Source organism: Taudactylus pleione, unplaced genomic scaffold, assembly GCF_031769625.1.
Source record: "Taudactylus pleione unplaced genomic scaffold, aTauple2 ptg000018l, whole genome shotgun sequence".
In the NCBI taxonomy this organism is placed as follows: Eukaryota; Metazoa; Chordata; class Amphibia; order Anura; family Myobatrachidae; genus Taudactylus; species Taudactylus pleione.
In genome coordinates, this window is record NW_028284420.1 from 5,301,507 (window position 1) to 5,327,035 (window position 25,529).

Here is a 25,529-nt window from a genome sequence, read left to right on the forward strand (position 1 = left end):
ACTGCAACTCCTTTGAACATAGGGAATGTTGGTTCCAAAATATTGCAATAATTTGTTAAGCTGGCCACCGCTTCACGGTCATTCCCATCTAGCCAGTCCCTACACTGATTCTCAGATAAATGAACTTGATCTGCCATCTTGGCCTCAAGCTCGCATATATTTTAAACAGAAAACTGGGTCCTGCCTTAAAGAGACAGGACCACACCCAGCCTGTCGTTTATTTAAATTTTGTGGTCACACTTGCTAGGGCACCCTGTTTTTCAAATGTAAGACAAACTTTTGTCTTTTTCCAGGTGCTTATTAACTGATAGCCCTGGGTGTGGTCCTGTCTCTTTAAGGCAGGACCCAGTTTTCTGTTTAAAATGTATGCAAGCTTGAGGCCAAGATGGCAGATCAAGTTCATTTATCTGAGAATCAGTGTAGGGACTGGCTAGATGGGAATGACCGTGAAGCGGTGGCCAGCTTAACAAATTATTGCAATATTTTGGAACCAACATTCCCTATGTTCAAAGGAGTTGCAGTTTGAAAAGCATGTGAGTGCCGAGTTTGTATGATATAGATATATATATATATATATATATATATATATATATATATATATATATATAGAGCAAGGGGATGGCACTCCAGGTCTTGCATAGATTCAAAGAATATCAAGCAGAGCCTACTGTGTATGTGTGTGTGTATATATATATATATATATATATATATATATAATGATTCTCTTATATTATGGCATATATATATAGCAAGGGGATGGCACTCCAGGTCTTGCATAGATTCAAAGAAAATCAAGCAGAGCCTACAGTATGTGTATATATGTGTGTGTGTGTGTGTGTGTATATATATATATAGTAATATACACCCTTGAAGCATTCATAAGCAATCATTCTGGAGACCACCAAGGTTTTCAAAGGGTTAACTCATCATTATGACTGTCTGGGATGTGGAAAGCTCCGTGCAGCAGCGTGTGTAGAGGGGATGGTTTTGAACGTTCAGAAACGTGAGTGCAGAGAGGGGGTTCCCTGCCTCAGCTGAAGTAACAGAAGGGCTAGTTTTCTGACAGCCCGTGCGGAAGAAGGTTTGTGCTGTTGTTGTGTGTGTGCTACTGACAGAGGCCCAGAGGATAGTGCTTAACCATTTAACTAGCTAATATTTTTCCCAAAAATGTCACCATAATTGTTGATTTTTAAAAACTTATCAAATTGTCAAAATTAGCAATTTAAACCTGTTTCAATATAATTTTTTTAACAAAAATGCAAAATCAAGTTTAAATAACTATTCTTTATATAATGTGATGAAAAAATAAAACTCAACTATTTTGGGGACGTTTTTCCAAGGAGACTGGACAGAGGCGGATCGGCCGCCTGGAATGGGGAAAGTATATGGGTGTCAGGCGTGTATATTTGCTCTCTCATGTAAAACTACTTCTTGCGGGACCTTCAAAAGAAACCAGCAGCAATGTGTGGGCGTTCCTGAGGATCGCCTATCACTGCCATGGTAACACTGGGCTGTCTGATCACTGTGGCCACAGTAATCAGGACACTGGAGGCTGAGCCACAGCTGCAGAACTGGGTGAGGGTGCTGCGGGGCTGCCCGATCACTATGGCCAGCAGTCGTCAGGAAGAATTGGGGCTGGAGCCATGGGTGGGTGCAGAGGATTGGGAGGTCTCACTTTAGTATGGCGGCTGCTGGAAGATCATATTCCGACAGCTGCCCAGTGGGTGTTTGTGAATGGTCGCATCGAGCACCACTAAGGGCTGTATTCAATTGCCGGCGAAAATCCGAGATCAGCGAAGAGTTCTCGCCAGTGACGTAATTTTGCCTGACGAGAACTTTTCCCCGTATTCAATTGCAAAGACTTTCCGGCGGTGCGAAAAGTCTGCGCCTTCTAACTAGCGGACAAGATTCACCACTGAAAGGAGACGGAAAAAAGTGGGGTTTTGGAGTGGACAGCCCTCCAAAGGTAAACTGCATCAAATAAAGTTTAAAATATACATTAGGTCACCCCAAAAAAGTACTCTCGTTTTGGGGGCGACAAAAAACAAAGTTGGGGGACAAAGTTAAAAACTAGCGAAATAGACTCCATGGGGTCCCCCCAAGTATGCCCAAGCTGTTTTTTTGATTGCAGGTGCTTGCTGAAGGTGCGTTTTTTACGTGCTTTTAAAACGCACGTAAAAAACGTGATTTTTAACCATTCTTACACCCATTTTCATGTACCCCAAATTTGCTGGGACTACCTATTTTTGCAAATAAAAAAAAAAAAGCTAAATGCTGCTATTCACCACTTATGCAAAGATGCTAAATAGCATCTATTGAGACCATTCAAGTACCCCAAATACCTTCAGCGGGGCTATTCGGGGGTATCCAAGGTGATCCCCCATGTCAGTGCATTTTTTGGGGAGTGTCAGGCTGATTTCCCAAATCTGACAGGACTTTTCGCCGATTTCACTTTCGCTGGGACGCGTTCTCGCGTCCTTTGCAATTGAATAGGGTGAATCGCGGTGAATATCGCAATATTTTTCCGTAGCCCGAACTGGCGTTGACTGTGAAAACTCTGGCATTCGAAAAGTCCGGGACTTTTCACCGTCAATTGAATACGGGCCTAAGAATGGAAAGTAGAAGATATATATAATTATTTATTTATTACCAGTTATTTATATAGCGCACACATATTAAGCAGCGCTTTACAGAGAATATTTGGCCTTTCACATCAGTCCCTGCTCCAGTGGAGCTTTACAATCTATATTCCCTACCACACGTACACGCACATACTTGCACACTAGGTTTAATTTTTGTTGGGAGCCAAGTAACCTACCAGTATGTTTTTAGAGTGTGGGAGGAAACCCACACAAGCACAGGGAGAATATAGAAACTCCACACAGTTAGGGTCGTAGTGGGAATCAAACCCCCGACCTCAGTGCTGTGTAGCAGTAATGCTAACCATTACACCATCTGTGCTGTCCGACATATTTGTTTGTGAGTGTATTCAGAAGAAAGAGAAGTTTCATCACATTGACCCGTATTCAATTAGGGAACGAAAAGTCCATGCTGGACTTCTCGCTCCGCATCGGAGCTTTTCTGGGGATAAAGTATCAGGCACGTGCTCGCTTTATCCCCATATTAAATTTGAAATGAGCGAAAACGGGACCTGGCGAATTGGGATCTACGAAAAAAATGGGATTTTTCAGGAAATGTGCCTGGGACCCCCCTATAGATGTTTATACATGGGGGATCACTATGGGTACCCCCATTTTTGCCTGCAGAAGAATGTCGGGTTTTTAAATAGCCGCGGCAGGAGTTTTTTTCCTGACATTGAAGAAGTGATGCAGAAGAGCACTTAGGTTATTTTTTTCGTGTTTTTAAGTGGTCCCATCAAATTTGGGGTACATGAAAATGGGTACTAGCATATTTTTAAGTCCCTAAAGTAATTTTTTAAAAATTAGGCAAAAATGCACCTGCCGCTAATAGCCTATTCTAGAAAATACCTGCCGCATACTTACAGAACAACCCTGAATGTATTCCCCTATTTTTAAACACTGTTTCCCCTTTTTTTTTTTTTTTTTTACCCCAAATTTAATTAATTTTTTCGGGGTGTCCCTATATTTTTTTTTAACTGTTTATTTTTAAATGACATTCCCAGGGGTGCAGGTTATTTTTTTTTAAGCCTGCACCCCTAAACACCAATTCTGCACTTTTTTTCGCCATGTAAAAAAACGTGAAAAGTCGTCCCCGTTTGTTTTCAGACTTTCGAACCTGCGAAAAGTCTTTGAAACTGAATACGGGGGTAATTTAAATAGGAGAAAATGACGTCATCGGCGATAAATTATCGCCGATTCCGACTTTTCGCAGCCTAATTGAATACCCCCCATAATATTGATTTCTGATGAATTAGTTTATTAGCAGTGAAGAGGGTCTTTTGAATCAACAAGTGTAATGTAAAGCTCAAATGGTGTTCTGTTTTTTTGTTATAGTAAATTTCCTGTTAATGTGTTACAGATTTAAAGACCATCCGACGCTAAATGACCGATATCTATTGCTTCACCTTTTGGGTAGAGGAGGCTTCAGTGAAGTGTATAAGGTAAGCCTGGTCATAAAGCATAGATCTAACCTGAGCTCTGCTGGTTCTGACTTTTGTATGACTTATGCAAGTGCTTTTACTGTGCATGTATTGTAATTTGAAAATGGCTCCCCATGATAAAGCTATTTAGCTTAAAGAAAATAAAAGTTTTCTCCTTCATCCACTAGGGGACACTGGAGCTTAAGACACTGGGTATAGACCAGGGGTTTCCAATCACTTTCCTCAAGGATAGCCATACTTGAGCACAGGTGACTTAACCCTGCGTCAGGCGCGGCTGGCCTGACAGGCGCCACAAAGCTGTTCTCGCTCACCTCTCCGCCGCAAGGGGGCGCAGGGGCCTGCCCCTCCTAGTACCTTCCTATCTCTAGGTGCTGTTTGAAACCCCCTAGTCAGTTTTCACGCCGTCTGTGTGGAGTGCAGTAGTGACCTTCCTGCCCTCTCAGGCTCATTGCGCCCAAACTCGTCCGACTTTTGAAGGTACGTATTTCTTTTTATTTTCTCACAATTTTGTAGGTTTGTCCAGGGTGGCCTCTAAGGCACATTGCGCCTCTTAAAATTTAGTATTTTTTGTTTTACTTGCTGTAAGGTTAATAAATGTGGTTTTGTGAATCAGATTTCCATATATTCTTTCTTTGTACATCCTAATGAAGGTCACTGATCACTTTAAGAGCGTTAGAATTGAGTTAATTAGGCGCTAATGACGATTTTATAACGGGCGCCTGTCAGGCACATTGCGCCCGAACCTGGGAGTCCCCGAGGTGTGCCTGATGTTGGGTTAATTAGTACCTCAGTTATTTTGATTTAACCATCTATGCTTAAGCATGGATATAACTAAAACCATGACTGTTGGTGTGCCTTGAGGACCGAGGTTGGGAATCACTGGTATAGATGGTGGTAGAGTGGTTCCTGGCATGTTAAATATTTAGAAGTTTGACTGGCTCCTCCCCCTCTATGCCCCATCAGCTCCAGTTTTAGTAATGTATCCTAGTGGAGCCGGAGCAGTTTGGGCTGTCTTCTACAGCTATTATATTATTTATTTTATCTATTCTTATTACAAGAACGTGAGGATGCAGGCAGACTGCATGCTGCCGCAGTCTGTCTGCGACATGGGAGCCACTGGTGGGACCTGCCACGGCTCTCAGTGTCCAGGTCCCTGGCCTTTTCAGTCACTACTTTGGGGGGGGACCCACCGCAGCTCACTGTGTCTTGTGTTTGGGTCCCCATGTGCCCACTGTGTACCCAGTGGCTGGCAGTGGTGAGTATGCTGCCCCTCCCTTCCCTGACTACACAGTACCAGTCAAAAGTTTGGACACCTTCTCATTCAATGGTTTTTGTTTTTTAAATTATTTTCAACATAGTAGATTAATACTGAAGACATCAAAACTATGAAAGAACACACATGGAATTATGTTGTAAACAAAAAAAGTGTTAAACAAATCAAAATATGTTTTATATTTTAGATTTCTCAAAGTAGCCCCCTTTTGCTTGGATGACAGCTTTGCACACTCTTGGCATTATCTCAATCAGCTTCATGAGGTAGTCTCCTGGAATGGTTTTCCAACAGTCTTGAAGGAGTTCCCAGAGGTGCTGAGCACTTGTTGGCTGCTTTTCCTTCACTCTGTGGTCCAACTCATCCCAAACCAGCTCAATTGGGTTTAGGTCGGGTGATTGTGGAGGCCAGGTCATCTGACGCAGCACTCACTTTCCTTCTTGATCAAGTAGCCCTTACATAGCCTGGAGGTGTGTTTGAGGTCGTTGTCTTGTTGAAAAACAAGTGATGGTCCAAGTAAGCGCAAACCAGATGGAATGGCATGGCGCTGCAAAACGTTGCTTTATCTGAGATGCCGGCATTGTGATTCTTTAAAGTGCCTGGAGTGCTTTGCACCACTAGGAGTGTATATGAGTAATTGTGCTGGCACCCGGCCACATTGCTGCTTACCTCGAGAGCCGGACCTTACATATTTTATATATATTTATATATTTATATATATATATATATATATATGTCCAGTAATCCGTCACTCTCCGTAAGTATATATTACCTTGGCCAGGTGCCACCACACATTTCCAGTACTCACAGTTTCCCACAGCAGTGAGGCACTCAGGCTCCGTATAAGAACTCAAACACGGTGAAAGTATCAACGTTTTTATACGGAGCCTGAGTGCCGCACTGCTGTGGGATTCTCTCCCTCTCCCCTCCCTCCCCTGTGTGCTAGTGTAGTCTGGTTCTACATAGCACTTCTCGGTGAATAGCACCTTCTTTGTGTGCTGTGTATATATACTGAATGTGATATCTGTCCCTCCAAACCCGTCTGTTGAGTAACTAATTTCCCAACTGCACCATGGTAGGAAAAGAATCTGCCTCTGCAAAGAGGGCTTTTAGAAGGTGTTTGCTAGTTCTAGATGAAAAAAGAAATTTTCACAGGCCCATCTGGGGCGCTCTGTGAATCCTGTGAGTCTCTAGCTTCAGACCTTGTTGGAGTTCAACAGGTTCAGTCTGATACTCCATTATGGTTAGTCACCTTAGCAGGTGTAATGTCAGGAGCTGACTACTGAATTTGCAGCTTCCTGTAGGGAACGGGTGCCCGCGGCAGGGAAAGGATCCAGTTCTGGCTCTCTTTTCTACAAACAGCTGAGCCGGCTTGGGCTCAGGGGTTAGCCCAATCTGTTGATGAGTAAGTACAATCAGGGCGTCTTTTAGACATTCAGAGACCTCTGAGTCTGAGGATGACTGTGACGCGGATCACTCCTCACACGAAGAGGAAGGTGAGTTATTGGAGGATTCGGAAGTAGAAGACTTCTTGCAGGTGCAGGTTCACAGGGTATTGAAGCCCTCATCCTGGCAGTCCGTCAAGTTCTTCAGATTTCGGATTCAGAGCCTGAAGAGTTTTTCATGATACCTCATTCTGTAGCAAACAGAGACTAGCTGTTACTTTCCCCACTTCTCTCCAGCTGGATGAGCAGATGTCTGTGGCTTGGAAACATCCGGATAAAAAGGTCCACATGACCAAGTGTTTTCTTTCCATTTTTTCCACAGCCAATGGAGCCAAATGGTAGACTCCTCCGCCAGTGGATCAGTCGGTCTCTCGACTGTCAAATAAGATGACGTTGCCTGTTCCAGGGGCCACGATGTTAAAAGCGGGTTCGGAGCGGAAGTTGGAGACTACCCTCAAATACATGTACACGGTAGCAGGAGTTTTTCTCAGACCGTCGGCTATTGGGTAAACAAGGCTGTTGAAAATTGGACAGAACAGTTGGTTGAGGGTCTGCAGTCTAATACTCCATGAGCTGACCTAATCCCCCTAGCAGAGCATATCCAGGAGTCGGACCTTAAACCAGCCAACAAACCTATTGCATGACATGCTTCTGTCCCACCTGGGGGCTCCCACAGTGGGTGCTCGCCTTTTTCAGTTTACTGATGTTTGGGTTTGCAACCTTGTATCACACGGATACAAGATAGTTAATTTCTCCTCCCCCAGTTTTTTTTATCAGCGCATTCCAGTGCATCACCACACTCAGGGATTCTACTCAAATCTGTTTGTGGTTCCAAAGCCAGGTGGTTCAGTCCGGCCTATTTTGAATCTAAAATCTTTAAATCTTTATCTAAAGTTCCACATGTGGAATCCCTACACTCGATCATTGCAGGTCTGGAGGCGGTGGAATTCCTGGTGTCCTAGGACATCAAGGATGCTTACTTGCACGTTCCCATCTGGGAGCCGCATCAAGCGTTCCTTCGCCATTTTCAATTTCGGGCTCTGCCATTTGGACTGTCGCCGGCATCTAGGGTCTTTACCAAGGTGATTGCGGTGACAATTGCTCATCTCCAGTCCCTGAGAGTGACCATTGTCCCTTATCTAGATGATCTACTCATCAAGGCTCCATCAGTAGACAAACTTTGGATCATTGGTCCCTCACACATAATATTCTCATTCAGCATGAACACAACTAAACAAGGCGCTTCTAAATCACTATAGAAAAATAATAATACACAATATGAATATTCCTGTTTGCTGCAGGTCTAAAAGAACCAGTTGTGGAGAGTTCTACATGAATTTACAAACAAAAAAACCATATACAAGACCTGCGCAATAGGAAATTAACACATAAAGAGTGTAGCTTGTATATCAAATTTAATAAAGATAATTTCTAAAGCATGAGACAGATACTAAAATAGTATCTGAAAAATAAATGTTAATATTAATAAGGGTTAGTCACAGTAATAATACATTTGAAGAACAAAATTAACAGGTGCATATTAAAAAAGACAGGAAACAAGAGTCCAAAAATTATATTGAAAATAAAACAGAGGGGATCCAGAAGGTACAATGTAGCAGTCTGCTAAAACAGGGATATCCCTTGTTCCAATCTCCGAAGGCACATGAAGCATTAATTATTTAAAGGTATCGTATCACCACCGAGAGCAGTGTTTTAAGGAGTTATGGTTCAGTGTTTAAATACAGAGATATTAATTATTTAAACTGCGGTAATGGGTAAAAATTCTTTGCTCCGTTGACAGCAAGTAGTGGCAAATACTGTGGCTAAGAGGACTCACACTGTCTCCATATAATCCCGGAGCTCTGGCAATTATAACAATTAGTCTCGTGGATACGAAGATGTACTTGCAATCAAAAACTCACATGTCCTCCATCTGATCCCGAGGCTCCGGAATCCATAAGCAGTCCAAGACTTACTTGTAGCCAATATACCTCAAGTCTATCCGAGTGTCCTCGGAAGACGGGTGCCAGGCGGTTCTTCCCTTGGTGGAAGTGAATGGCTTTCAAAGTTAGGTAGAAGAGGCGTCTGATTAGCCCGTCTGTCTTTAACGGCTTGGCCCTTGAGATATCCATCCTAACGGCTAAGGGTTTCTCCGGCTCTGTGGTCCAGATCATGCTCAGAGCACATAAACCGGCCTCAACCAGGATTTACCACAGAATATGGAATACGGATTTCCAATGGTGTGCTCCACGAAACTATGACCCTCGAGTCTTTAAAGTTTCTCATTCTTGCCTGCCTTCAGGCTGGACTGGACCTAGGCCTCCACCTAGCATCTCAAAGTGCAGGTTTTTGCTTTGTCTATCTGGTTTCAGCGCAGAATTGCTTATGTACCAGATGTTCACACCTTCACGCAAGGTGTTCTACGGATACAACCTCCCTTTGTCCCTCCTGTGACTCCATGGGATTTGTCAGTGCTGCTCCAAGCACTTCAGGAACCTCCATTCGAACTTCCTGGAATCGGTGGATGTCAAATGGCTAACTGCGAAGACTGTTTCTTCTGGCTATAGCATCTGCCCGTAGGGTATCTGATTTAGGGGCGCTTTCATGTCGCTCCCCCTTTTTAATCTTTGTATCAGGACAGGGCAATTCTTAGAACTCGCCCGGACTCCTTCCCAAGGTGGTTTCTCGTTTCCACCTAAATCAGGAAATTGTGGTTCCAGCCTGATACATTTGCCTCTCAGGATACTTCCTTCGGACGTAGGGTTCTTCTCTCAGCTCAGGAGCGTTCCCGCCCTTGAACAACTGCTTTGGGACATCCCCATTGTCTCCCCTGTGGAGCCCTATGGACCCTGAAGAAGAAAAGGAGAGTTATGGTTTTTTCTGGCTATAGGATCTGCCTGTAGGGTATTGGATTTAGGCGCGCTTTCTTGTCGCTCCCCCTTTTTTGATATTTCATCAGGACAGGGCAGTTCTTCTTCGAACACTCCCAGGCTTCCTTCCCAAGGTGGTTTCTTGCTTCCACCTGAATGAGGAAACTGTGGTTCTGGCCTTTAATTCACCAGACCTCTCGGCAGGTGAGGCCTCTTTGGATGTGGTCCGTGCTCTAAAGATCTATGTGGACCGTACTACTTCATCAGGAAATCGGACTCCCTCTTTGTCCTATATGGATTCCGCAAGAAGGGGATGGCCAGCTAACAAACAGACTCTGGCCAGATGGATTCGCATGACTATCTCGCAGGCTTTCACGCAGATTGGCCTTCCTGTGCCGACTACAGTCTCTGCTCATTCTACTTGCTCTGTGGGTCCCTCGTATGCAGCGTGGCGCCTCAGCTAAACAGCTATGCAAGGCGACCACCTGGTCTTCTGTCAACACCTTTCTTAGGTTTTATGCCTTTGATACATTTGCCTCCTCAGGATGCTTCCGTTGGGCATCGGGTTCTCCTATCAGCTCAGGAGCATTCCCGCCCTTGAACATCTGCTTTGGGACATCCCCAATGTTTCCCAGTGAAGCCCTATGGACCCTGAAGAAAAAAAGGAGATTTATGGTAAAACTTACCTTCGTTAATTCTCTTTCTTAGAAGTCCACAGGGCACCTGGCTTCTATGGACTTCTTCTCTTGGTCACTTGTTTCCTTCTCTGCGTGAGAGTGTGATTCCTCAGTGTACCAGTCTTCCTTCTCTCCTATCCTGCTCTTGCCTTGGTTTTGTTAACAAAACTGAAGTGCCCTCAGGCTGTGGGCGGGGTATAGGGGGAAGGACCGAAGCATCCTGAGATTGCAGACTCCAGGGTGGACTAGGTGCCGGGTCAAGTTTGGACTGTAACTCCACAATATGGTTTAAGATCGGCAGAGAGGGCCTGACAAACTTGGTTCCCTGATGGTTCAGGTTTTAAAGTTTCAGCTGTCTTTCACAGAAAACTGTCCCTGTTACTGGAAGTCCAAACAGTTTTTTTATAGGCGCTCTGCATGTACAGCCTCCAATTGTGCATACTACACACTCTGTAGGATCTTATTCTGGTGCCTACTTTACTGAATCCTCCCTTTTGAGACTTTAAATTCGGAGGAGTTAAAGTTACTGTTTTTCTTTTGGCTATTTCTTCAGTTGGAAGAGTTTTAGATCTGGGCAATCTGTCTTGCAGTTCTCCTTTTCCAATTTCTGATGAGGATCATGCTGTTCTTCAGACCAGTCCTTATTTTCAGCCAAAAGTAGTAATCCAGTTTCACATTAATCTGGCTTTTGACTGTCACAGTTCTACAGATGAAGAGGGCTTAATTTGTCACTTGGATGTGATTAGTTCTTTGCATCCTTATGTTTAGATGACAAGTGATATCTGCAGGACAATTGATTTCTTTGTTCTTTCTGAAGCTGGGCATCCACTATTAAATTTTCTGTCAGATATCTGTCCAATCTGGCTGGTTGGAATGAAAACCTGGTAATGTATGGGAGCAAATGACAGTCGATCATATGGTCTTAAACACTGGAAAAAGGACAAAAAAACCAATTGTTCAAATTGGTTAAATTCGTGTGTTTTAACAAATTTGTCTGAACTACCATTTTTGTCTATTTTCCAGTGTTTGTGAGCAAATGGACGACTGTCATTTGCTCCCATACATTACCAGGTTTTCATTCCAGCCAGCCAGATTGGACAGATATCTGACAGAAAATTGTATAGTGGATACCCAGCTTGACTCTCAGCAAATAAGTTGTCTTTCTTCCTAGAAGTACAATACCAGTTTTGTATTACTTCCACCATAAATCAGGATTACAGTTGGGGCTAGACATTCGGTTCCTGAAAATCTCGGGGCATATTCTACTAGATTGGTGATTGCCTCCTGGGCGGTGTAGCACAGAGCTTTGGCTGAGCTTTGAGGAGCCACCACCTAGTCGTCTATTCATGCTTTCACCAGATTTCATGTTTGTACCCTAATGTTTTACCAGTGTCATCAAATGGACTTAAAGTAAATGTTTTATGTTAAGAACATAAATCCTCTTCTACGTTAAGACACATTGATATAAACGGCAACCTCAGACATTTTCCTAAGAGTTCTCAGACAGGGATCTAAATTTTAGGATGCATTAGTATAATTATAAAGTGCACACTATTTTTAAGGTCCATTTTTACATTTACTACATTAATGCTTTCTCTAGCAACCAAAAAACAAATGATTATTATTGGCTGAATTATTTAGCTAATTTATATGTTCAGGGAAAAAGTAGGATCCAAAGATCAGTTGCAAGGTGTACATGAAGACCTATATGAATTTTCATATTCACAGATAAACTGAGATTTTAGGTCAGCTCTCTACCCAAACATACATACATTATGTCAATTGTATTCCTGGGCTGGTTTGTCAGGAAGATCTCTTAGCCATACTACGTATTGTATCACCTTTGGTGTGGCATACTATGTATTGGGGAACTGTTATGGCATACTATGTATTAGGGGCACTGTGGTGTGGCATACCATGTATTGGAGGTACTGTGGTGTGGCATGCTACTGCATTCCCACTAGGCTGTTTCATCTGGCGCCACACCGTGTCCAGCGCAATTTAGAAATACTAAAATGCACCCTGACCTAATGGAGGAGCCCAGACTCCCCGCTGATCGCATGCTAACCTCAGCGGGGCTGCGACGCAACGCCTCCCATTGTCCCACCTTCCATATCCCACGTCCCCCCAGCGGTCCGCGGTGTCCTGTGGGAGAGAGTGTTGTGCATTAACAGCACTAACTGGCGGGCGAATAGATGCCTGGTACCTGGCAGGCTAGGGGTTATACGTAGCGAGAGAAATTTCAGACTCCTGTCTGTGCCCTCTATTAACCCCATGGTTCCATTGTCCCTCCAATGGATTCAGAGAGAAGGATTTAAAGTGAAGTGCAAAAATTCTGTTCCTGGTAACATATAATGAAACATTTTATTAGGCAGTAAATCAAGGGGAAGACTTTACAATAAGCCAGTTCTGAAAAACATGCAGTGTGAGTCTTTTCTTTATTGTATACTGTTACATGCCCATGATTACTGTATTTCTTGATTTTACGTGATTTGATGTTGACTGTTAGCCTAAACTAATTAAACTGTAAATATTTCATTTTATACATGTACCCTACTTTTTTCTGCAGGCGTTTGATTTAACGGAGCAAAGATATGTAGCTGTGAAAATCCACCAGTTAAATAAAAACTGGAGGGATGAAAAGAAAGAAAACTACCATAAGTAAGTGTTTCCTTAATATATAAATATGCGGCCAAAATATGCGAATTCGGCGGTATCATAAGTGCAGCATATAGCACCACTTACTTGCTGGGTGCAACTTAGTCGTGCCTGATTGAATGACCCCATTATATAAATGTTGAAGGTAGAGGATAGAATGGTGCACAGTTATTTGTCAGCTTAATCGGTTTCTTTCGAATGGACAGATGAGGTGTGCAGTAATAGTGTAGAGTAGTGCATAGCTTAATATTCTGTTGCATAGAACAGAATCCTCTTCAATAATTAAATTTAAATTTAAAACAAATTTTACTTGGTTCAGTATACATAAATGAAGGAGGGGTGAGTGCAGGTGTATTGTACTCTTTCAAGGTGTACTGTGACAACAGGATTTGAAAACTTGATTCGCTATTAAATCTTAATTGGGATCTCCTAATATATTAGGCAAGTGATAGTTCTATTTTTCAGGGTCCATAGGGCTCCACAGGGATGGGGTATAGGTGGTGGTTAGGAGTACTGGATACCAACAGTTAAAGCTTTTCTGTTCCAGGATGCTCTGATACTTCCCCCCTATACCCCGCCCACAGCCTGAGGCAATTCAGTTTGTCGTGGGTGTCCGGCAGGAGCTGGATCACCGTTTACACAGTGGGGCTGCTTTCAAGCAGCCCAAGCTTTAGTTTGTTTTCTTTTATTTGGTTTAACTGAAGAGCAGGCAGTCCTCAGGACGCCAGTATAGCTGCTCCGTCACCCCTCCGCGGCGCCGCAGCCCCAGGCTTTGTACTGTCTACACAGTCTTACCTCTGGACCAAATTATAACTTGCCTCTGGATCACCTGGTATGAACTTACGCCACTGCAGCCATGGCTACTGCCTAGGTGGCCAAAGCCATTGAGAGCTGGGCAGATGCGCTAGAATACTCATTTGCCTCTGATGCCTCTCAGGAATAGCTGTCTTACATCTCGCAACATCAGGGATGCAGCCACATATTTAGGAGATGCGGCTTTGGATACTGGTCTCCTAGCTTCCAAGGCATCTGCTACTTCGGTGGTAGCCCGCCGTATCATTTGGCTATGTTCATGAAAGGCCGACACGGACTCTAAGAAGGCCTTGGAATCACTGCCTTACACTGGGGAAGTCCTGTTTGGCCCAGAGTTGGATAAGATTGTGGCTACCTTGGCAGCTTCTAAGACTGCTTTCCTGCCCTCAGCATCTACAACAAGACCTCGGATGTCATCCTTTAGGTCCTTTCATTCCCATGGAAAAGCTAAAGGTCAGTCCTTTCCACGGCTGTCTGCTTCCACAAAGGCCTCCAAGCCCAGGACAAAGCAGGTCTGGGCTACTAGACGTCCAGCTGCCAAATCCGAGAACAAGCCTTCAGCCTGATGGGGCAGGCCTCCCCCTTGGGGTTGCCAAGGTGGGAGGCCGACTACTTCAGTTCGCGGGTATGCCTTCTCATTCCTGAGACTGCCCCCCCCAGCCGTTCTTTTACACAGGCCCTCCATCAGACCCGAGCAAAGCCCTGCTCCTCCAGATGGCTATTCAGTCCTTGCTGCACTTGGGGTGATAATTCTGGTGCTGTTGTCACAGCGAGGGACCGGTTATTACTCTAAGGCGAGCTCAGGGAGGACAGAAACCTCCCGTGGAGCAGATGGGAGGTTCAGAAGCCCACTGGGTTTCATCGGCCTATCCTCAATCTCAAGTCTCTGTACAAGTTTAAAAGTGCTCAGGTTTCGTATAGAAACCCTCCACTCTATTGTCCTAGCTATGGAACCTGGGGACTTTATTGTGTCTCTGGACATGCAGGGCGCTTTCCTACATGGCCTTTCTACAAAATCACGGCTGGTTGATCAACTGGAAAAAGTCTTCCCTGACCCTTTCTCAAAGAATGGTACATCTGGGAGCCCTTCTGGATTCTCAAATTCAGAAAAGCTTCCTGACAGCAGACAAAATCTCTGCACTGCAGCAACGAGTGCGCAGGTTACTCCACAGTCACCAAGTGTCCATTCACTCAACAATGCAGACTTGGGGTCCATGGTGTATCCACCTTCGACATGGTGGAGTTCGTTCAGTTCCACTCCAGGCACCTACAACACCTAATCCTCTCCAGGTGGAACGGGCTTCCCCATCTGATCAGATCCCAGACGATGGTTCTCTCTCAGGAGGTTAGTCTATACCTCTCCTGGTGGTTAGACGTCCCACCTAAACAAGGCTCACCCCTACTGGATCCTGGATTGATGGCTCCTCACCACGGACGCAGGCCTCTGCAGGTGGGGCGCAGTGACCGGCCAGCACTCCTTCCAGGATCGTTGGACTCCCACCGAGGGGGTCCTACCAGTCAACGTCCTGAAACTCAGAGCCATCTACATAGCCCTCACTCTGGCTCAGAACATTCTTCAGGGCAGGCCAGTACAAGTACAGTCCGACAATCGCAAGGGAGGCACTCGCGGTTGAGCGGCTATGGTTGGGAAGCTGATTTCCTCAGCCGTCACAACGTGCTCGCCGGGGAGTGGTCTCTACACCCAGAGGTTTTTCAGCTCCTGGTGGACAAATGGGGTCTACCGGACGTGGACCTCATGATCTCACAACACAACCACAAGCTTCCAGTGTACGGGTCCAGGACAAGGGACTCCGAAGCAGCCTTCGTGGACACCTTGTCAAGTGAAGTGGACCTTCCATTTGGCGTACCTCTTCCCCACCAGTCTAACTTCTTCCTCGGGTCCTTCGGAAATTCAAGCAGGAAGGGGGCACGGTTCTGTTAGTAGCACTGGCTTGGCCCAGACGCTATTGGTACTCCGATCTTCAAAGCCTCTCAATAGACTCTCCTCTCCACCTTCCTTAACGGCCGGACCTGTTGTCTCAGGGTCCATGTCTACATCCGGACCTGGCCCGTCTGTCTTTGACGGTGTGGATCTTGAGACATCTCTCCTAAGGTCCAAATAGTTTTCTTGCTCCGTGGTCTAAGGTGGTTTCTCAATGAGGAAATTGTGGTTCAGGCCTTTCAATCACCAGACCTCTCGGCAGTTGAGGCCTCTTTGGATGTGGTCCGTGCTCTGAAGATCTATGTGGACCGTACTACTTCCATCAGGAAATCGGACTCCCTCTTCGTCCTATGTGGATTCCACAAGAAGGGATGGCCAGCTAACAGACTCTGGCTTTCCTGTGCCGGCTACAGTATCTGCTGATTCTACTCGCTCTGTGGGTCCCTCGTGGACAGCCAGCTGTCGCGTGTCTGCCGAACAACTATGCAGGGTGGCCACGTGGTCTTCTGTCCACACCTTTCTTAGGTTCTATGGCTTTTGATACCTTTGCCTCTCTGGATTCTTCCTTTGGGCGTCGATTCTCCTCTCAGATCAGGATCGTCCCTGCCCGTGAACAACTGCTTTGGGGCATCCCCATTGTCTCCACTGTGGAGCCCTATAGACTCTGAAGAAGAAAATGAGAGTTATGGTAGACACCTTTTTGTTAACGCTTTCTTCAAAGTCCATAGGGTCTACAGGGCGCCCGCCCTGACGCAACTGGCTTCTGTGGGTCTCTTCTCTTGGTCACCGGTTTCCTTCTCTATTGTGTGAGAGTGGTACACTTAAGAATCACAGTCTTCCTTCCCTCCTATCTTGCTCCTGCCTTGGGCTTGTTGACAAAACTGAATTGCCATACGCTGTGGGCGGGTTATAGGGGGGAAGTACTAGAGCATCCTGGGACAGAAAAGCTTTAACTGTTGGTGTCCAGTCGTACTAACCTCCACCTATACCCCATTGTCCCCCCTGTAGCCCTATGGACCCTGAAGAAGAAATAGAACTATCCACTCGCCTAATATATTAGGAGATCCCAATTAAGATTTAAAAACAAATTAAGTATTCAAATCCTGTTGTGTCAGTACACCTTGAAAGCGTACAATATGTCCCTATGGACTTTGAAGAAAGAGTTAACAAAGGTAAGTCTACCATAACTCTCCTTATTTACAAAATCCTAACACAAAAAGAATGGTATATACTGTACCACAAGTAGAAAAATACAGTAAGAATTAACTTTACTACAAAAAAAAGCTTTTAAGTTAATATTTATCATTTAGGGTCCTACAGTAATAATTATACAATTAGGAGACCTACTCTGTATTTTAGAAGCACTTTTGTTCTTAACAGTATATTTTATGCTCAGTAGCTATCTTTTAAAGGCACTTTTTTTTTTTTTGCAAAATATACTGGCTAAAGCAGTGGTTCCCAGACTTTTTTGAATCACAGCGCCCTAGAGTATCACCATTTGCTATCGCCAAATTAAATGAAGTAAATTGTGCTTATGTGTCACCTTCAGGTTCAGTTATGTGGTGGGTGACAGGGCTGCGCTTCTTTTTGTCCACAAATATTTTGACAGGCAAAACCAGTGATAATGGCTACCAATCACACTGACTAAAAGTCATTTTATTTGGTGTTGGACCACCAAACTGAGGCACCCCTGCAAGTGTCTTGAGGCACCCCACGGTGCCACGGCACCCAGTTTGGGAACCACTGGGCTAAAGTTTAGTAGGGGGTAGTGTAACTAAAATAAAAAAAACTAACTTTTTGTTTTGATATTTTCCAATTGTAACTCCGGAGACATCACGATTATAAATCTGCTTTCTAATTGCATACGTAATTTTTGGCAGTTTGTGACATTAGATCCACCTAAATATCCAGTACCTTGCTGCCTGATTATTTTTGCTGAGCAAGTTTGTTTAGAATTTTATTTTCTTTGTAATTTCCTAATATTTAGCAGAAATTGTATTTGTCATAGCATTTCTTTGCTACAAAGCTGTTGACTAACTGCCTACGATTTATGTTTCTCAATAGACATGCCTGCAGGGAATACCGTATACACAAGGAGCTGGATCACCCTAGAATAGTCAAACTTTATGACTATTTCTCTCTTGACACAGACTCGTAAGTTGTCAATCTCACCTGCAATGAAAACAATTTTTTGGATGGGATAGGGGTTATGACACTGTGGGTTTAATTTTCATAAATTGCATTGCATCTTATGTTGGGAAGGTGCAGATATTAAAGCTGTTATGTCTCATTTTCAATAGAACCATATTGTAGCATCCATAAGACACAACAAGCATGATGCCTTCATATTTGATACTATTGTGGATCCAATAAAATAACAGTGTTATCTTGTTGCAGGTTTTGCACAGTGCTAGAGTATTGTGAGGGCAATGATCTTGACTTCTACTTGAAGCAACACAAGCTTATGTCAGAGAAGGAAGCTCGCTCAATTATCATGCAGATTGTAAACGCCCTCAAGTACTTGAATGAGATCAAGCCACCAATCATTCACTATGACCTGAAACCAGGTGAGTGAATATATATTTTATATAGTATGTGTTTGTGTTTTATATATTATTGTCCTGACAAAAGTTGATATAAACTGTTATATTGACTAGCATTAAGGTGTTTCCCACCTGAAGTTTTTTCTGCATATACAAGTGCCGAGGCTACTTCTGAGACAGTATATTTTCCTGACGAAAGGCGTAGTAACCATCTGAAACGTTGAAGTCATGCAAGCGTGAGCTGAAAATCTATTAACCTTAAAAAATCCAGGGAGTGCCTTCCTACCTCTTTCATATGTTGTGATAGATACAGGGCCAGATTAAGGTCTGTGGGGGCTCCTATTAAATATGGACAAAATGGAGGTATGGGCAACAGTGACCGTATCGCTCGTAAAGCGGTACATTGACAAACCGCTATATGCTAAGCTTAGTGCTGTTTGTTAAATACTGAAAGGAGGACACTAACCACTTGCCTGGCACGGTCGTATCAGATACGACCATACCAGACTGGGCCTTCTCCGACATGGTCTTATCTGATACCACTGTGTGCAAGCAGCGGCGGCTCTGGTAGCCGCCGCTATGTATCTGGGCCGCTAGCGGGACACCCCCACAGTGATCGGGCAAATCTATACAGTAATAAAATTTATATATATCCAAAATCCAGCACTCGTGAGATCAATATAACATAAACGCCAGGTGCCATCCACAGTCTGCATAAACATACAAACCGACTATACACTCCATCAGGCGGCACTCCGTAGCAAGAAAAGATCGCATCAGCCGTGCTTATTCAGCAACGTTTCAGCGCTTTATTGCGCTTTTGTCAAGCTTAAAATACATACAGATGACACAACACTTACCACAAATATATAGCATATGGACACAGAGACTGTGTGGGACGCCGCTAACCTCCTCCCCGACCGGAAGTCACAGGAGCTGGAAGTGACGTCACAACCACTCAACAACGGTAACTATAGTAACCGCAATACACAATTACAAACAACATAAATACAAAGCCTACAAACTCACATGCAAGAAATACATAATACATAAAAAAAAGTCCACACAAATATGTGGTAATCAGCACCTAATTATAAACAGCGTATGTCATGGGCACAAGAATCCATAGATGCACATATAAAACAAAAAATGTCACAGTATAGGATGGCTCCAGAATATTCGGCCCTAGTTACATATGAATCATGTTAGATAATGAATAAGCATACAAAATGACTTTACAGCAATATAATGAACAACTAGAGAGGATGTATGATAAATTTAGCATTAGAGGGTATAACAAAAGGGACCTATTGATAAACTCAAGTAGTTCCTCTCCTGTTACCTTGGAAATAAATTGGCACCATGATGACGAATCGGGAACTAGCTATTTATATATGTACCTTCTTTATCGTTTCTGAAAATAAAATGGGCAACATAGTACATCACTAAGTCATTGGAATGATGTTACACGACAGACTGCAGATTATGGTGTATACTTAACCAAGCACTAATAAAAAATAAAAAATGTTATCAATAAAATAAATACTACATAATATATTCTATGCAACTACCTCTTAGAAAACCACCAATTGTCAATGAACCACGATATATTGCAAATGAAGCAATGCTGGGCAATTATTACTCCAAATAAAACTGTAAATGAAAGCAAGTAGCTGTTTCTCCACGAGAGACGAGGAAAACCACAAGTGAAGTGAATGGCTGGCTTTTATATTAACAATATTACACCGAGGGCTGGGAGATGCAGTTCTCCCAGCACCGGCTATACACACATGGGGGGGGACACACACTCACACTGGGGACACACTTGCAAACACTCACACACTTTGACATACTCACCCTGCTGCAGAAGACCTTGTTCCCGACGCTGGATGCAGAAGACACCGCTTCGGAAGGTGAGTAAATAAGGATTAATTAAATTAATTTGAATCTTCCAATTGCTTAAGTAGTCCTCAGGGGAGGTACCGCTGGGGTCCCAGAGCAAGTCCTGCTGATTTTTCCTAAAATTAACGATTTTAGTAAAAATCAGACTTGCTCTGGAGGTGTGAGAAAAAAAAGATGCAGTGATTACTGCAGAAATCACTGCATCCCATTTTCGGTCACCTAATTGTATAGCAAAACCCTGCGGCTGCGGGGAAAAAAAACAGCACCGCGGGGGTTTTCTAAAAGTCCTCCCGCAATTGGATATGCCCCTAAATGGCTGTTTGTGCTTAATTGGAATAACTATGCAGTGAGTAACAAATTACACATTAAACAGCTTTATCAATCACTTGGCAAAGCTGCCGACACGACAGTTATCGATGTAAGTTGTTCTGTGCTGCATAAGTCACAACTCAGTAGTGTCCAGAGAATTCAGTGCACTCTGGAGGGACAGCGGTGACCTCACCCTCACTGGGAACAACTCCGTCTCAGTTCTTCTCCGCATCAGACAACTTCCCGCTTTACTCTGCTCTACTCACGTGATCCTATATCTTCACACTTCAGGAACACATTTGGGTCACACTTCCTGAAAAGTCCTTTTTCACACACTGATCAAGGCTAGGCAATACTGTAACAGGTCAGTGATGTGCCTATTTCCTGGAGCGAGAGCGTTCTGTGGGACCCATACACTTTGCAAAAATGGGTCCCTCACAGCCATATCCTAATCACACAATATGTATAGTGCGAACCTTGTGGTCCACACTACCATCAGCATACGGCATGTTGATCTTTCAGTAATTAGTTTTACACGTGATCTCCTGGAAAGACCCATGAAGGTTGCATCAATAACACTGGTCAATATTTAAAACCGCAAATAAATATCTGAAACAATCACTAATCATTCAGATATTAACTTCAAATAGCAGATATCCTGCATGATTCAAGTTAACTACCTCACTGGTGGCCAGCTCCTTGGGGTTAAAAATCCTCAGTTGTGTCCATGCTGGTCTTACTTCTAGTTCATTAGTGTGTTTTTCTGCTGGAAATTCAACCCGGTAGTCCGCTGATGCGTAACGTCTTTGCCGTAAGATTCAGCGGATTATTTTTTTTGTTCTTTCTGGTGATGATTTGCTCCTAGAAATGTTTTACCAATAAATTGACATAAAATAAACACTGCTGATTATTTCAATATTTCTACTTCAGGGTCCATAGGGTATCCACAGGATACCTTGGGATATAGGTGTGACGTCAGTCGCCGGGCACCAAAGAGTTAAGCTTTCAGCCTCCCAGGATGCACTAGGTCCCCCTCCTATACCCCGCCCCCGAGCCAAGGCACCTCAGTTTAGTTTGGTGCCCGGCCGGAGTGGGGGCTAGAAGAGCCCCTGAAGCTTTCTTCTATGCAGCTGTGGCTGCACATCTGGATGTATAGCATGGACAGTCAGTCCTGACGTCCATGCTGTCTTTCCTACACCCCCGCCGGTACCAGAACGCCGGTACCGATCCGGGGATGCTGGTGAGCATCTGGGGTCACAGCTAGCGGTGACCCCAGATGTTCCGGATCATGGCCGGATTCAAGGGGGACAAAGGTAAGCAGCGGGGTCCCGCGGTGGGTCCCCGCTGGTCACATGGTCCTAAGTCCCCAGGCAGGGGACTCCCTGGGGACTGGCTGCAGCGTGGAGCCAGGCGACCAACCTGCGCTTCCACTACCCCCTGGGACAGCGGACCGCAGCAGAGCGGTAGCGCTGCGGCGTCCCAAGGGTTAAATGCATGCCAGGGGAGCGCGCCTTCCCTGTCTCACAGCCGGCGCCTCCCCCGCTGCACACAGCCCTCTCTGCACGCTGCCGACTGGCCCTGTGGCAGCGCTCCTCCCCCAGGCCAGCCTCCTCTCTGCTCCTCGGCGGCCATCTTCTTCTGAACGCATGGTGAACGCTGCTGGAAGCCTGGAAGGAAGCATCGTGGTCTGGGTCCCCCTGCATACCTCTCCTCCGCTGTGGTCAGGTCTGTGTATGCAGCGCTGTGTCCTACCAGGCCCTGTGTCTGCGTAGTTGAGTGATCAGCGATGTTAGTGCAGGAATTGATTTCCTTTGCATTGTATGTGACTGTGCTAGCGCTGCTGCCTGTAACTTTTCTTCTAAACTGTCAGCTTTATTCTGTCCCTGTTCTTTCTACTAAGCCCTTGCGGTGCGGTGCTGCAGGGTGGTCTCTCGCCTATTTACTATATAATTGGTGAGAGGGGTCACATACCTGGTGCCATCATGTCTGAAAGTGATTTTCCTCTCCGGCTACAGTGTACTACGTGTAAAGTACCGTTAGCGGAGGGGGAGGGTAGCGCGGAGGGCCTTTGCCGGCAGTGTTTGTCCATGGCGCGGCCGCTTACGGTTACAGCACCGGTACAGGAGCCGCCCTGGGCTTGTTTCGCTCAGGCGCTTACAGCCTTAGTGAGCCAGTTAGCTCAGCAGCCCGCGTTTACACCGATGGGTTTGTCCCAGCAGTCAGTGGTGTCGTCACCCATGCAGGGTTTCCCACGACAATTGGTGGTACCCCTCAGTCTCCCTATTTCCCCGCTCCCAGTTTCTCAGGAGCCAGCGTGGGTTAACTCCCTGACGAGTTCTGTACAGCACTTGTCGGATGTGTTGCAAGGGGAGTCTGTGATGCGGCCGCATAAACGGCCGGTGGCGTCTCTGTCGGCTCCTTATGAGGATGACGAGGGGACGTCTGATGATGGGGAGATTCTGGATCCTTACGATCAGGAACCTCTCCACACTAAGGACACTGATGCTAAGTCCAAAGTATATATTCCTGGACTTATTCGGGCGGTCCGCACAGCCTTGGAGATTGAGGACGAAGTTCCCCCAGCGGCTAAATCTAAGTATGCCTTTTTCAAAGATGTGAAGGGCGATGCCACAGTCTTTCCTCTTTCGGGTCAGTTAGTGGACCATTTAGAGGAGGCGTGGAAACAGCCTGGCAAAAGATACCAGCCGCAGAGACACCTGGCGGTGGCTTATCCGTTCGCGGATAATTATTTTGCAAAGTGGGAATCCCCTCCACAGGTGGATTCTCATGTGACCCGTCTTGTCCGTAGTGCCACATTGCCGATGCCATCCATGTCCTCCCTTAAGGATGCTACGGACCGCATGGTGGAGATCTGCCTGAAGTCCGCTTATTCCCTTGCGGGGGGGGGGGGCAGCACGGCCGGCAATGGCCATTTGCTGGGTTGCCAGAGCGATGGAGCGCTGGGCGGATTCATTAGAGGCTTCTTTTGATTCCGACTGTCCGGCCGAACAGGCAGAGTTGATTGGTAATCTCCGTGATTCGGCCACTTATATCAACGAGGCGGCCCTAGACATTAGTACTCTGGTGTCTCGAATTTCTTCAGCAGCGGTGGCTGCTCGTCGCACCTTGTGGCTGCGATTCTGGAAGGCGGACGCAGATTCCAAAAAGGGTCTGGAGGCGTTGCCGTTTACCGGAGAAGTTCTCTTCGGTCCGGATCTGGATAAGATTGTGGCCACGCTGGCGGCAGCCAAATCGGCTTGTCTCCCGTCGGCCGCTGCTCCTTCTGGTTCTGGACCATCGTCCTTTCGGTCATCTAGGGCCCAGGGCAGGCCCAAACCACAGTCGTTTCCTCGACAGGCTGGCCCTAAGAAATCGGCCAAGCCCCGGAAGCAGGCATGGAGTACCAGACGTCCGGCCCCCAAGCCAGATGACAAGCCTGCGGCCTGACGGTCCGGGCCTCCCTTTGGGGGATCCCAGGGTGGGAGGCCGCCTGCTGCAGTTCGCCCAGTGTTGGTCGGCCACTACGACAGACACTTGGGTTCTCGAGGTGGTCTCCAATGGGTACGCCCTCTCCTTCCGGCACAGACCCCCGGCGTGGTTCTTCACCATGGGTCTACCATCAGACCGGAACAAGGCTACGGAGCTGCGGAAGGTATTGCACACTATGCTCCAGGCTGGAGTTATAGTGCCTGTTCCATTCTCCCAGAGGGGCCAGGGTTTCTATTCAAATCTTTTTTTGGTACAGAAACCCAATGGGTCGTATCGTCCGATTCTCAACCTCAAACAAGTCTTTGCGGGTTCCGAAGTTTCGGATGGAGACCCTACGGTCCATCATTCTGGCTCTGGAACCTGGGGACTACATGGTGTCATTGGACATACAGGACGCTTCTCTGCATGTTCCTATTCTTTTGCGCCATCAACAGTTCCTCAGGTTTGCAATCCGCAGCGACCACTTCCAGTTTCGGGCGTTACCTTTTGGCCTGGCGACAGCACCACGTGTTTTCACCAAGGTGATGGCGGTCATGGCGGCTTCTCTGCGGCTGCAGGGAGTCCGCATGTTGCCGTACTTGGACGACCTGTTATTGGTGGCAGGATCTCCAGAGCTCCTGTTACGCCACTTGGACCTGACCATTGCACTGCTGCAACGGCACGGCTGGCTAATCAACTGGCAGAAGTCCACTCTAATCCTGTCTCGGAAGATTCTGCATCTGGGAGCCTTATTGGACTCGGGACAGCAAAGGATCTTCGTGACGGAGGACAAGATCTCTGCTTTACAGTCAAGGGTGCGCAGTTGTCTGCACAGCCGCCGGGTGTCCCTACACTCGGCGATGAGGTTACTGGGCTCCATGGTGTTGGTGTTCGACATGGTGGAATTCGCCCAGTTTCACTCCAGACCTCTGCAGCACCTGATCCTGTCCAAGTGGAACGGGCTGCCTCAGTCTCTGAAGTCCCAGACGATTGTGATCACCCTGGAGGTTCGCCTGTCCCTTGCTTGGTGGTTACAGACGACCCACCTCAACAAGGGACGTCCGTTCTGGGTTCCAAATTGGGTCCTGTTGACAACGGACGCCAGTCTTCGGGGCTGGGGAGCAGTTTCAGGTCCACACTTGTTCCAGGGCAGGTGGACGCCGACAGAAGCGGAGCTTCCAATAAATATCTTGGAACTCTGTGCGGTCTTCAGTGCTCTCCAGCAGGCACATCGGTTTCTCCAGGGTCACCCGGTGCAGGTCCAGTCGGACAACGCTACCACCGTGGCCTACATAAACAGGCTAGGAGGAACTTGCAGTCGGGCGGCTCTCGTAGAGGTCTCTCGGATCCTGGTTTGGGCGGAGCGCAATCTTCCAGCCATATCAGCGGTCTTCATCCCGGGAGTGCTAAATTGGGAGGCGGACTTTCTAAGTCGCCAGGACGTTCATCCGGGGGAATGGTCCCTGCACCCGGACGTTATTCAACTGGTGGTGGACAGGTGGGGTCTTCCAGAGATCGACCTCATGGCGTCCCGGCACAACAACAAGTTGC

General features: G+C 46.0%; 1 protein-coding gene across 3 annotated transcripts in view; it reads left to right on the top strand.

The window, feature by feature from the left end:
• Nucleotides 1-25,529, top strand: part of TLK2 (tousled like kinase 2) — a 178,325-nt gene that overhangs the window by 137,666 nt on the left and 15,130 nt on the right. For all 3 annotated transcript variants that reach the window (XM_088442441.1, XM_088442443.1, XM_088442442.1), the window contains 4 exons: nt 4,000-4,081; nt 12,913-13,004; nt 17,821-17,910; nt 18,154-18,323. In XM_088442441.1, coding sequence (XP_088298567.1) covers nt 4,000-4,081; nt 12,913-13,004; nt 17,821-17,910; nt 18,154-18,323 — 434 coding nt within the window. The remainder of the gene's footprint in view (nt 1-3,999; nt 4,082-12,912; nt 13,005-17,820; nt 17,911-18,153; nt 18,324-25,529) is intronic.